The following is an 11,972-nucleotide window of genomic DNA, read 5'->3' as shown; positions in this document are numbered from 1 at the left end:
CTCTGGGGGGGTCTCAGGTGGTTCCTGGGGGGGTCCTGGGGGGTCTCAGGTGTGCCCTGGGGGGGTCTGGGGGGTCTCAGGTGTTCCCTGGGGGGGTCTCAGGTGTTCCCTGGGGGGGTCTGGGGGGGTCTCAGGTGGTCCCTGGGGGGGTCTGGGGGGTCTCAGGTGTTCCCTGGGGGGATCTGGGGGGTCTCAGGTGTGCCCTGGGGGGGTCTGGGGGGTCTCAGGTGTTCCCTGGGGGGGGTCTGGGGGGTCTCAGGTGTCCCCTGGGGGGGTCTGGGGGGTCTCAGGTGTTCCCTGGGGGGGGTCTGGGGGGTCTCAGGTGTTCCCTGGGGGGATCTGGGGGGGTCTCAGGTGTGCCCTGGGGGGGGTCTGGGGGGTCTCAGGTGTCCCCTGGGGGGGTCTGGGGGGTCTCAGGTGGTCCCTGGGGGGGTCTGGGGGGTCTCAGGTGTCCCCTGGGGGGTCTGAGGTGTTACTTGGGGGAGTCCTGGGGGGTCTGGGGGGTCTCAGGTGTTCCCTGGGGGGTCTGGGGGGGTCTCAGGTGTTCCCTGAGGGGGTCTGGGGTTTCCTCTGGGGGAGTCCTGGGGGGTCTCAAGTGTCCTCTGGGTGGGTCTGGGGGGTCTCAGGTGTTCCCTGGGGGGGGGGTCCTGAGGGGGTGGGAGAGGGGGTGTTTCCATGAGAAAAAGTGGGGAGGGGGTCTGGAAGGTCTCACCTGGAGAGATGGGGGATGGGTCCCTAAGGGGAGTCTGGGGGGCTCCCCCCGTCTGTGGGGATTTTGGGGGAGGGGTCTCACCTTCCCCCCCCCCCGCCCAGTGCAGAAGGTGCAGTTTGCCCACGGCGAGCGGCAGCCCCTGGCTGGGTTTGGGGGTTCCCCTGGCTCTGGGGGTGCTTCCTTTGTTTTGGGGGGTTCCCCCCTCTGTAGGATTTTGGGGAGGGGTCTCACCCACTCCCCTTTCCCCCTGCCCAGTGCGGAAGGTGCAGTTTGCCCACGACGAGCGGCAGCCCCCGGCTGGGTTTGGGGGTTCCCCTGGCTCTGGGGGTGGACTCCTTTGTTTTGGGGGGGTTCCCCCCTCTGTGGGATTTTGGGGGAGGGGTCTCACCCGCCTCCCTTTCCCCCTCCCCAGTGCGGAAGGTGCAGTTTTGCCCACGACGAGCGGCAGCCCCCGGCTGGGTCTGGGGGTTCCCCTGGCTCTGGGGGTGACTCCTTTGTTTTGGGGGGTTCCCCCCTCTGTAGGATTTTGGGGGAGGGGTCTCACCCACTCCCCTTTCCCCCTCCCCAGTGCGGAAGGTGCAGTTTGCCCACGGCGAGTGGCACCTGCTGCATGGCTCGGGGGCTCCCCAGGTTCCAGGGGTCTCCCCTGGCTCTGTGGGGGGGTTCCCCCCTCTGTAAAATTTTGGGGAGGGGGTCTCACCCACTCCCCTTTCCCCCTCCCCAGTGCGGAAGCTGCAGTTTGCCCACGACGAGCAGCACCTGCTGCATGGCTCGGGGGCTCCCCCAGGTTCCAGAGGTCTCCCCTGACTCCGTTGGGGGGGTTCCCCGCCTCTGTAGGATTTTGGGGAGGGGGTCTCACCCACTCCTTTTCCCCCTCCCCAGTGCGGAAGGTGCAGTTTGCCCACGACGAGCGGCAGCCCCCGGCTGGGTTTGGGGGTTCCCCTGGCTCTGGGGGGTGACTCCTTTGTTTTGGGGGGTTCCCGGCTCTGTAGGATTTTGGGGAGGGGTCTCACCCACTCCCCTTTCCCCCTCCCCAGTGCGGAAGGTGCAGTTTGCCCACGACGAGCGGCACCTGCTGGCCTGCTGCTCGCTGGACGGGACGCTGTCCGTGTGCCGCCTGGCCCCCGGGCCGCCGGCCGTGCTGCGGCGGCTCCGTGGCCACGGGGCCGGCGTGTCCGACTTCGCCTGGTCCCTGTCCAACGACGTCCTGGTGTCGGGCCTCGCTGGACGGGACCCTGCGCCTCTGGGACCCCGCGGACGGGCGCTGCATCCGCCGCGTGCCCGACCCCGACGGGGCCGCGCTGCTGTGCTGCGCCTTCCAGCCGCTCAACAACAACCTCACCGTGGTGAGAGAAACCCCAAAATACCCCAAAACTGCCCAAAAATACCCCAAAACTGCCCCAAAATCACCCCAAAACGCCACAGTGCTGAGAGCTGCCCCTGGGACCCCCAAATGTCCCCCCAAACCCCGACCCCAATGGGGCTGTGCTGCTGCGCTGCGCCTTCCAGCCGCTCAACAACAACCTCACCGTGGTGAGAAAAACCCCAAAATACCCCAAAACTGCCCCAAAAATACCCCAAAACTGCCCCAAAACTGCCCCAAAATCACCCCAAAACGCCACACTGCTGAGAGCTGTCCCTGGGACCCCCAAATGTCCCCCGCAAAACCAACCCAAACAGCCGTGCTGCTGTGCTGTGCCAAAATCACCCCAAAACGCCACACTGCTGAGAGCTGTCCCTGGGACCCCCAAATGTCCCCCCAAAACCAACCCAAACAGCCGTGCTGCTGTGCTGTGCCTTCCAGCCGCTCAACAACAACTTCACTGTGGTGAGAGAAACCCCAAAATACCCCAAAACTGCCCAAAAAGGCCCCAAAACTGCCTCAAAACTGCCCCAAAACACCACAGCGCTGAGAGCTGCCCCTGGGACCCCAAATGTCCCCCCAAACCCAACCCCGATGGGGCTGTGCTGCGCCTTCCAGCCACTCAACAACCTCACCGTGCTGAGAAAAACCCTAAAATACCCCAAAATCACCCCAAAACTGCCTCAAAACGCCACAGTGCTGAGAGCTGTCCCTGGGACCCCCAAATGTCCCCCCAAACCCGACCCCGATGGGGCTGTGCTGCTGTGCTGCGCCTTCCAGCCGCTCAGCAACAACCTCACCGTGCTGAGAAAAACCCTAAAATACCCGAAAATCACCCCAAAACTGCCCCAAAATCACCCCAAAACACCACAGTGCTAAGAGCTGCCCCTGGGACCCCCAAATGTCCCCCCAAAACCGACCCCGATGGGGCTGTGCTGCTGTGCTGCGCCTTCCAGCCGCTCAGCAACAACCTCACCGTGGTGAGAGAAACCCCAAAATACCCCAAAATCACCCAAAACTGCCCCAAAAATACCCCAAAACTGGCTCAAAATCACCCCAAAACTGCCCCAAAACGCCACAGTGCTGAGAGCTGCCCCTGGGACCCCCAAATGTCCCCCCAAAACCGACCCTGATGGGGCTGTGCTGCTGTGCTGCGCCTTCCAGCCGCTCAGCAACAACCTCACCATGCTGAGAAAAAATCCCAAAATACCCCAAAATCACCCCAAAACTGCCCCAAAATCACCCCAAAACGCCACAGTGCTAAGAGCTGCCCCTGGGACCCCCAAATGTCCCCCCAAACCGACCCCGACGGGGCTGTGCTGCTGTGCTGCGCCTTCCAGCCGCTCAGCAACAACCTCACCGTGCTGAGAGAAACCCCAAAATACCCCAAAACTGCCCCAAAAATACCCCAAAACTGCCCCAAAATGCCACAGCGCTAAGAGCTGCCCCTGGGACCCCCAAATGTCCCCCCAAAACCGACCCTGATGGGGGCTGTGCTGCTGTGCTGCGCCTTCCAGCCGCTCAGCAACAACTTCACTGTGGTGAGAGAAACCCCAAAATACCCCAAAACTGCCTCAAAACTGCCTCAAAATCACCCCAAAACGCCACAGTGCTGAGAGCTGTCCTGGGACCCCCAAATGTCCCCCCAAACCCGACCCCGATGGGGCCGTGCTGCTGTGCTGCGCCTTCCAGCCGCTCAGCAACAACCTCACCATGGTGAGAAAAATCCCAAAATACCCCAAAATCACCCCAAAACTGCCCCAAAATCACCCCAAAACGCCACAGCACTAAGAGCTGCCCCTGGGACCCCCAAATGTCCCCCAAACCCGACCCCGATGGGGCTGTGCTGCTGTGCTGCGCCTTCCAGCCGCTCAACAACAACCTCACCGTGGTGAGAGAAACCCCAAAATACCCCAAAACTGCCTCAAAACTGCCCCATAAGGCCCCAAAACTGCCCCAAAACTGCCCCCAAAAGGCCCCAAAACTGCCCCAAAAACTGCCTCAAAACTGCCCCAAAACACCAAGCGCTGAGAGCTGCCCCTGGGACCCCCAAATTTCCCCCCAAACCTGACCCCGATGGGGCTGTGCTGCTGTGCTGCGCCTTCCAGCCGCTCAACAACAACCTCACCGTAGTGAGAGAAACCCCAAAATACCCCAAAACCATCCTAAAATACCCCAAAACTGCCCCAAAACTGCCTCAAAACTGCCTCAAAACTGCCCCAAAACACCACAGCGCTGAGAGCTGCCCCTGGGACCCCCAAATGTCCCCCAAAACCGACCCCGACAGGGCTGTGCTGCTGTGCTGCGCCTTCCAGCCGCTCAACAACAACCTCACCGTAGTGAGAGAAACCCCAAAATACCCTAAAACCATCCTAAAATACCCCAAAACTGCCCCAAAACTGCCCCAAAACACCACACTGCTGAGAGCTTGCCCCTGGGACCCCCAAATGTCCCCCCAAAACCGACCCCGATGGGGCTGTGCTGCTGTGCTGCGCCTTCCAGCCACTCAGCAACCTCACCGTGCTGAGAGAAACCCCAAAATAACCCCAAAACCATCCTAAAATACCCCAAAACTGCCCCAAAACACCACACTGCTGAGAGCTGCCCCTGGGACCCCCAAATGTCCCCCCAAAAACCGACCCCGACAGGGCTGTGCTGCTGTGCTGCGCCTTCCAGCCGCTCAGCAACCTCACCATGCTGAGAAAAACCCCAAAATACCCCAAAACCATCCTAAAATACCCCAAAACGCCCCGGAACCGTCCCAAAATACCCCCGAAAACACCCCAGACCCCCACAGCCCCGAGACCCCCGAGCATCCCCCAGACCCAGCCCTAGCGCGGGTGCTGAACGTCTCCGTGGCCAAGGTGGCTTAGAGGTTTTTTTTTTTGGGGGGGGGGATTTTGGGGGTCTCAGGCAGGTTTGGGGGTCTCAGAGTGGGTTTGGGGGTCTCGGGGGCGGATTTTGGGGGGTCTCAGGCAGGTGTGGATGGCCCAGGGTGCCCCTCCAGCCCCTCTTTGGCCCCCCAGGTGGGCAGTGCCCGGCAGGTGAACATCTCCACGGGGAAGGGCAGCACTGAGCGGGGGATTGAAGGGAATTTTGGGGTCTCGGGAAGGTTTTGGGGTCTCAGGGTGTGTCTGGGGGGTCTCAGGGTGTGTCTGGGGGTCTCAGGGTGGGTCTGGGGGTCTCTCTGTGCCCCCCATCATGCCCCTCAGGTGGGCAGTGCCCGGCAGGTGGTGAACATCTCCACAGGGAAGGGCAGCACTGAGGGGATTGAAGGGAATTTTGGGGGTCTCGGGAAGGTTTTGGGGTCTCAGGGTGGGTCTGGGGGTCTCAGGGTGGGTCTGGGGGTCTCAGGGTGTGTCTGGGGGGTCTCAGGGTGTGTCTGGGGGTCTCAGGGTGGGTCTGGGGGGGTCTCTCTGTGCCCCCCATCATGCCCCTCAGGTGGGCAGTGCCCGGCAGGTGGTGAACATCTCCACAGGGAAGGGCAGCACTGAGCGGGGGTTTGAAGGGAATTTGGGGGTCTCGGAAGGTTTTGGGGTCTCAGGGTGTGTCTGGGGGTCTCAGGGTGTGTCTGGGGGTCTTAGGGTGTGTCTGGGGGTCTTAGGGTGTGTCGGGGGGTCTCTCTGTGCCCCCCATCATGCCCCCCAGGTGGGCAGTGCCCGGCAGGTGGTGAACATCTCCACAGGGAAGGGCAGCACTGAGGGGGATTGAAGGGAATTTTGGGGTCTCGGGAAGGTTTTGGGGTCTCAGGGTGTGTCTGGGGGTCTCAGGGTGTGTCTGGGGGTCTTTAGGGTGTGTCGGGGGGTCTCTCTGTGCCCCCCATCATGCCCCCCAGGTGGGCAGTGCCCGGCAGGTGAACATCTCCACAGGGAAGGGCAGCACTGAGGGGGGGGTTGAAGGGAATTTTGGGGGTCTCGGGAAGGTTTTGGGGTCTCAGGGTGGGTCTGGGGTCTCAGGTGTGTCTGGGGGTCTCTCTGTGCCCCCCCATCATGCCCCCCAGGTGGTCAGTGCCCGGCAGGTGGTGAACATCTCCACAGGGAAGGGCAGCGCTGAGGGGGGGGTTGAAGGGAATTTTGGGGGTCTTGGGAAGGTTTTGGGGTCTCAGGGTGGGTCTGGGGGTCTCAGGGTGTGTCTGGGGGTCTCAGGGTGTGTCTGGGGGACTCTCTGTGCCCCCCATCACGCCCCCCAGGTGGGCAGTGCCCAGCAGGTGGTGAACATCTCCACAGGGAAGGGCAGCACTGAGGGGGGGGTTGAAGGGAATTTTGGGGGTCTCGGGAAGGTTTTGGGGTCTCAGGGTGTGTCTGGGGGTGTCTCAGGGTGTGTCTGGGGGTCTCAGGGTGTGTCTGGGGGTCTTAGGGTGTGTCGGGGGGTCTCTCTGTGCCCCCATCATGCCCCTCAGGTGGGCAGTGCCCGGCAGGTGGTGAACATCTCCACAGGGAAGGGCAGCACTGGGGGGGGGGTTGAAGGGAATTTTGGGGGTCTCGGGAAGGTTTTGGGGTCTCAGGGTGTGTCTGGGGGTCTCAGGGTGTGTCTGGGGGTCTTAGGGTGTGTCGGGGGGTCTCTCTGTGCCCCCCCATCATGCCCCCCAGGTGGGCAGTGCCCGGCAGGTGAACATCTCCACAGGGAAGGGCAGCACTGAGGGGGGGGTGAAGGGAATTTTGGGGGTCTCGGGAAGGTTTTGGGGTCTCAGGTGGGTCTGGGGGTCCTCAGGGTGTGTCTGGGGTCTCTCTGTGCCCCCATCATGCCCCCCAGGTGGTCAGTGCCCGGCAGGTGGTGAACATCTCCACAGGGAAGGGCAGCGCTGAGGGGGGGGTTGAAGGGAATTTTGGGGGTCTTGGGAAGGTTTTGGGGTCTCAGGGTGGGTCTGGGGGTCTCAGGGTGTGTCAGGGGGTCTCAGGGTGTGTCGGGGGTCTCTCTGTGCCCCCCATCATGCCCCTCAGGTGGGCAGTGCCTGGCGCATGGTGCGGGTGGTGAACACCTCCACGGGGAAGCCAGCCTGGGGAGGTTTTTGGGGGGGATTTTGGGGGGTCCCAGGGTGGGTGTGGGGGCCTCTCTGTGACTCCCCCGTGTCCCCCCCAGGTGGGCAGTGCCCGGCACATGGTGCGGGTGGTGAACATCTCCACGGGGAAGGCGGCTCGGGGGGGCACCGGGCGCCTCCCCGGGCGGGTCCTCGCCCTCTGCTTCGACGCCCCCGGGCGCGTCCTGTGGGGCCGGGGACGACCGGGGCTCGGTGTCCTCGTTCCTGTGCGACCCTGGCACCGGTACGGGGACTGGGGGGCACCGGGAGGGACTGGGACAGACCGGGAGGGGACTGGGGGGCACTGGGAGGGGAATGGGGGTGGGCACAGAGGGACTGGGGGACACCGGGAGGGACTGGGACAGACCGGGAGGGGACTGGGGGGCACCGGGAGGGGAATGGGGGTGGGTACAGAAGGACTGGGGACACCGGGAGGGACTGGGACAGACTGGGAGGGGATTGGGGGGCACCGGGAGGGGAATGGGGGTGGGTACAGAGGGACTGGGGGACACCGGGAGGGACTGGGACAGACCGGGAGGGGATTGGGGGCACTGGGAAGGCACTGGAGGGGATTGGGGGTGGGTACAGAGGATTGGGGGGCACCGGGAGGGACTGGGGGGCACTGGGAGGGACTGGGACAGACGAGGAGGGGAATTGGGGGCACTGGGAGGGACTGGGACAGACCGGGAGGGGATTGGGGGCACTGGGAGGGACTGGGACAGACAGGGAGGGGACTGGGGGGCACTGGGAGGGACTGTGGGCACTGGGAGGGGACTGGGGGTGGGTACAGAGGGACTGGGGGGCACTGGGAGGGACTGGGACAGACCGGGAGGGACTGGGACAGACTGGGAGGGGCTGGGACAGACTGGGAGGGGATTGGGGGTGGGTACAGAGGGATTGGGGGGCACCGGGAGGGACTGGGACAGACTGGGAGGGGATTGGGGGGCACTGGGAGGGACTGGGGGGACAATGGGGAGTCCGCGTCCTCCCTGTTTGACCCCGGTATGGAGCACTGGGAGGGGATTGGGGGGCACTGGGAGGCACTGGGCAGTACTGGGGGGCGCTGTGGGGTTTTGGTGGTCCAGGTGGCCACTGGGAGGGATTGGGAGGCACTGGGCAGTACTGGGTGGTACCGGGACAGTTCTGGGGGGCGCTGTGGGGTTTTGGGGAGGGGTCTCACTCGCTGCCCCCCCCCCACCCCCAGGCCGGCTGACCAAGGCCTCGCGGGTGCTGGTCCAGGTGGCCACTGGGAGGGATTGGGAGGCACTGGGGCAGTACTGGGTGGTACCGGGACAGTTCTGGGGGGCGCTGTGGGGTTTTGGGGAGGGGTCTCACTCGCTGCCCCCCCCCCACCCCCAGGCCGGCTGACCAAGGCCTCGCGGGTGCTGGTCCAGGCCGGCGGCTCCATCACGTCGCTCTCGGCCCGGGCCTGGGCCAGCCGGGAGGCGCCGGACCCGTCCCTGCTGGTCAACGCCTGCCCCGACCGCCTGCTGCTCTTCGGTACGGGCAGGGGACTTGGGGACATCGGGGGGGGGACATCGGGGGGCTTTGGGGGGTGTGGGGTCAACTGGACCCGTCCTTGCTGGTCAACGCCTGCCCCGACCGCCTGCTGCTCTTCTGGTATGAGGGGGAGGCTTGGGGGGGCTTCGGGGACATCGAAGGGTCCCTGGGGACACCAGGGATCCTTCGGGGGGCTGGGGGTGAACCCAGCCTGTCCCCGCTGCTCTTCTGGTGTGGGGGAACATTGCGGGGAGGGGGTTTGGGTGATTTTTGCGTGTTTCTGATGCCATTCCCCCCTCCCCAGGGTGGTGGAGAAGGAGGACTCGGGGGATTTTAGGGGCAGTATTTGGGGTGATTTTTGGGTATCTGTGACCTTTTTTCTGATCCCCACCAGGGTGGTAGAGGATGAGGGGGAGTCAAGAGAATGTTAGGGCAGTTTTTGAGGTGTTTTTGGGGTGATTTTTGGGTGTTTCTGAACCCTTTTACCCCTCCCCAGGGTGGTGGAGGACGAGGGGGGCTCGGGGGCCCCGGGGCTGCGGCTCCGGCGCAGTTTCCCCACGCGGCACCGGGAGCAGCCCCTGAGGAGCTGCTTCTGTCCCCTGATGTCCTTCCGGCAGGGAGCCTGCGTGGGTGAGCGCTGGGAGAGACTGGCAATGGACTGGGAGGGACTGGGGTGGGTGCAGGGACAGCCGCCACCCCCCAGCCGTGTCCCCAGGCAGTGACAGCAGAGAGGGCAGTGGGGTCACAGCTGTCCTTGTTGTCCCCGGCAGGGACGGGCAGCGAGGAGGGCACTGAAATCTCACCCCAACCCTGTCCCCATCGTGCCCAGCAGGCACGGGCAGCGAGGAGGGCACTGAAATCTCACCCTAACCCTGTCCCCAGCGTCCCCTTCAGGGACGGGCAGCGAGGAGGGCACTGGAATCTCACCCCAACCCTGTCCCCAGCGTCCCTTCAGGGACGGGCAGCAAGGAGGGCACTGAAATCTCACCCCAACCCTGTCCCCAGCGTCCTTTCAGGGACAGGCAGCGAGGAGGGCACTGAAATCTCACCCCAACCCTGTCCCCAGCGTCCTTTCAGGGACAGGCAGCGAGGAGGGCACTGAAATCTCGCCCCTAACCCTGTCCCCAGTGTCCCCAGCAGGGACGGGCAGTGAGGAGGGCACTGAAATCTCACCCCTAACCCTGTCCCCAGTGTCCCCAGCAGGGACGGGCAGTGAGGAGGGCACTGAAATCTCACCCCAACCCTGTCCCCATCGTGCCCCAGCAGGGACAGGCAGCAAGGAGGGCACTGAAATCTCACCCCAACCCTGTCCCCGGCGTCCCCAGCGTGCCCAGCAGGGATGGGCAGCGAGGAGGGCACTGAAATCTCACCCTAACCCTGTCCCTGGCGTCCCTTCAGGGATGGGCAGCGAGGAGGGCACTGAAATCTCACCCTTAACCCTGTCCTCAGTGTCCCTTCAGGCACGGGCAGCGAGGAGGGCACTGAAATCTCACCCTTAACCCTGTCCCCAGCAGGGACGGGCAGCGAGGAGGGCACTGAAATCTCACCCCAACCCTGTCCCCAGCAGGGACGGGCAGCGAGGAGGGCACTGAAATCTCACCCCAACCCTGTCCCCATCGTGCCCCAGCAGGGACGGGCAGTGAGGAGGGCACTGAAATCTCACCCCAACCCTGTCCCCAGCAGGGACGGGCAGCGAGGAGGGCACTGAAATCTCACCCCTAACCCTGTCCCCAGCATCCCCAGCGTCCCCAGCAGGGATGGGCAGCGGGGAGGGCACTGAAATCTCACCCTTAACCCTGTCCCCAGCGTCCCCAGCGTCCCTTTAGGGACGGGCAGCGAGGAGAGCGGTTGGGACGACATTGCCCAGCGCTGTCCCCAATGTCCCCAGTGATGTCCCCACCACTGACAGGCAGTGAGGAGGGCGCTTTGTTCACGTCCCTCACCCCTGTCCCTTGTGCCCCCGATGTCCCCAACATCCCTTCAGTGACAGATGGGGAGGGGACCAATGGGATCACATCCCTGACTCCTGTCCCCAACGTCCCCGATGTCCCCAACATCCCTTCAGCGACAGATGGGGAGGGACCAATGGGATCACATCCCTGACTCCTGTCCCCGACGTCCCCAGTGTCCCCACCAGTGACGGGCAGCGAGGAGAGCAGTTGGGTGCCATCCCTTATCCCTGTCCCCAATGTCCCCGATGTCCCCGATGTCCCCACCAGTGACGGGCAGCGAGGGCATCAAGGGGATCACATTCCCCAGCCGTGTCCCCGATGTCCCCAGTGTCCTCACCAGTGACGGGCAGCGAGGAGAGCAGTTGGGTGCCATCCCTTATCCCTGTCCCCGATATCCCCAATGTCCCTGATGTCCCCACCAGTGGCAGGCAGCGAGGGCATCAAGGGGATCACATTCCCCAGCCGTGTCCCCGATGTCCCCAATGTCCCCGATGTCCCCACCAGTGACGGGCAGCGAGGAGAGCAGTTGGGTGCCATCCCTTATCCCTGTCCCCAATGTCCCCGATGTCCCCACCAGTGACGGGCAGCGAGAAGAGCAGTTGGGTGCCATCCCTTATCCCTGTCCCCGATGTCCCCAATGTCCCCACCAGTGACAGGCAGCGAGGACGCCTCCGTGCACTTCTTCGACGTGGGCCGGGCGGCGCGGGCCACCGTGAACACGCTGCAGGGCCACGGGGCAGCCGTGCTGGCCGTGGCCTTCAACTGCGACGAGTCCCTGCTGGCTTCGGGGGACGCTGCCGGCACCGTCATCGTCTGGCGCCGCCAGCATGCCTGAGGCGCCCCAAAACCCCCCGAATCCCCGCGGAAAACCCCAAAATCTGCCTGGAGATACCCCCAGAAATACCCCAAAAACGGCCCCGAAATGCCCTGGTGTGGCCTTGGAGTGCGGCAAGTTTTCAGAGCGGCGTGCGGCACCAAAAGCCCCCAAATTCCCGCCCAAAACACCCCTAAATTCTGCCCAAAATCCTGCCAGAAACCCCCCAAAATTCTGCCCAAAACACCCCATGTTCTTTCCCAAAACCCCTCAAAATTCTGCCCAAAATACCCCAAGATCCTGCCCACAATCCTTCCCAAAACCCTCCGAAATCCCTCCAAACCATCTCCAAAATGTCCCAAACCCTACCCTGGAATTCCCCCTGAAATACCCCAAAACACCCCAAAATGTCCCTGCCTGACATTTTGCAGGTAGTGTGTGGTGCCAAAACCCCCCAAAATCCTTCCCCAAAAATCCTTCCCCAAACTCCTTCCAAAAACCACCTCGATATTCCCCCCAAATCCCCCCAAAACTCCCCTCAATCCACCCAGTCTGGTTCATGAAGTGCGACGTGTTCGGCGGCGCCGTATGACCCCCCAAAACTCGCCCAAAGC

The 11,972-nt window shown here is 63.7% G+C and overlaps 1 protein-coding gene across 1 annotated transcript; it reads left to right on the top strand.

The window, feature by feature from the left end:
• Positions 1–967: 967 nt before the first annotated feature.
• WDR13 (WD repeat domain 13) lies at positions 968–11,445 on the top strand (the record flags this gene model as incomplete). Its single annotated transcript, XM_068178496.1, is given in 8 exon segments — positions 968–1,013; positions 1,595–1,928; positions 1,930–2,058; positions 7,155–7,283; positions 7,285–7,336; positions 8,452–8,590; positions 9,086–9,222; positions 11,195–11,445. Coding segments are annotated over 8 exon segments (1,151 nt in total), but the record flags the coding sequence as incomplete, so codon positions are not given.
• Positions 11,446–11,972: the final 527 nt, after the last annotated feature.

Source organism: Anomalospiza imberbis, unplaced genomic scaffold (genome assembly GCF_031753505.1).
Source record: "Anomalospiza imberbis isolate Cuckoo-Finch-1a 21T00152 unplaced genomic scaffold, ASM3175350v1 scaffold_455, whole genome shotgun sequence".
NCBI classification, from domain to species: Eukaryota; Metazoa; Chordata; class Aves; order Passeriformes; family Viduidae; genus Anomalospiza; species Anomalospiza imberbis.
The sequence above is the reverse complement of the archived record's forward strand: the minus strand, read 5'-3'. Positions and strand labels throughout refer to the sequence as shown.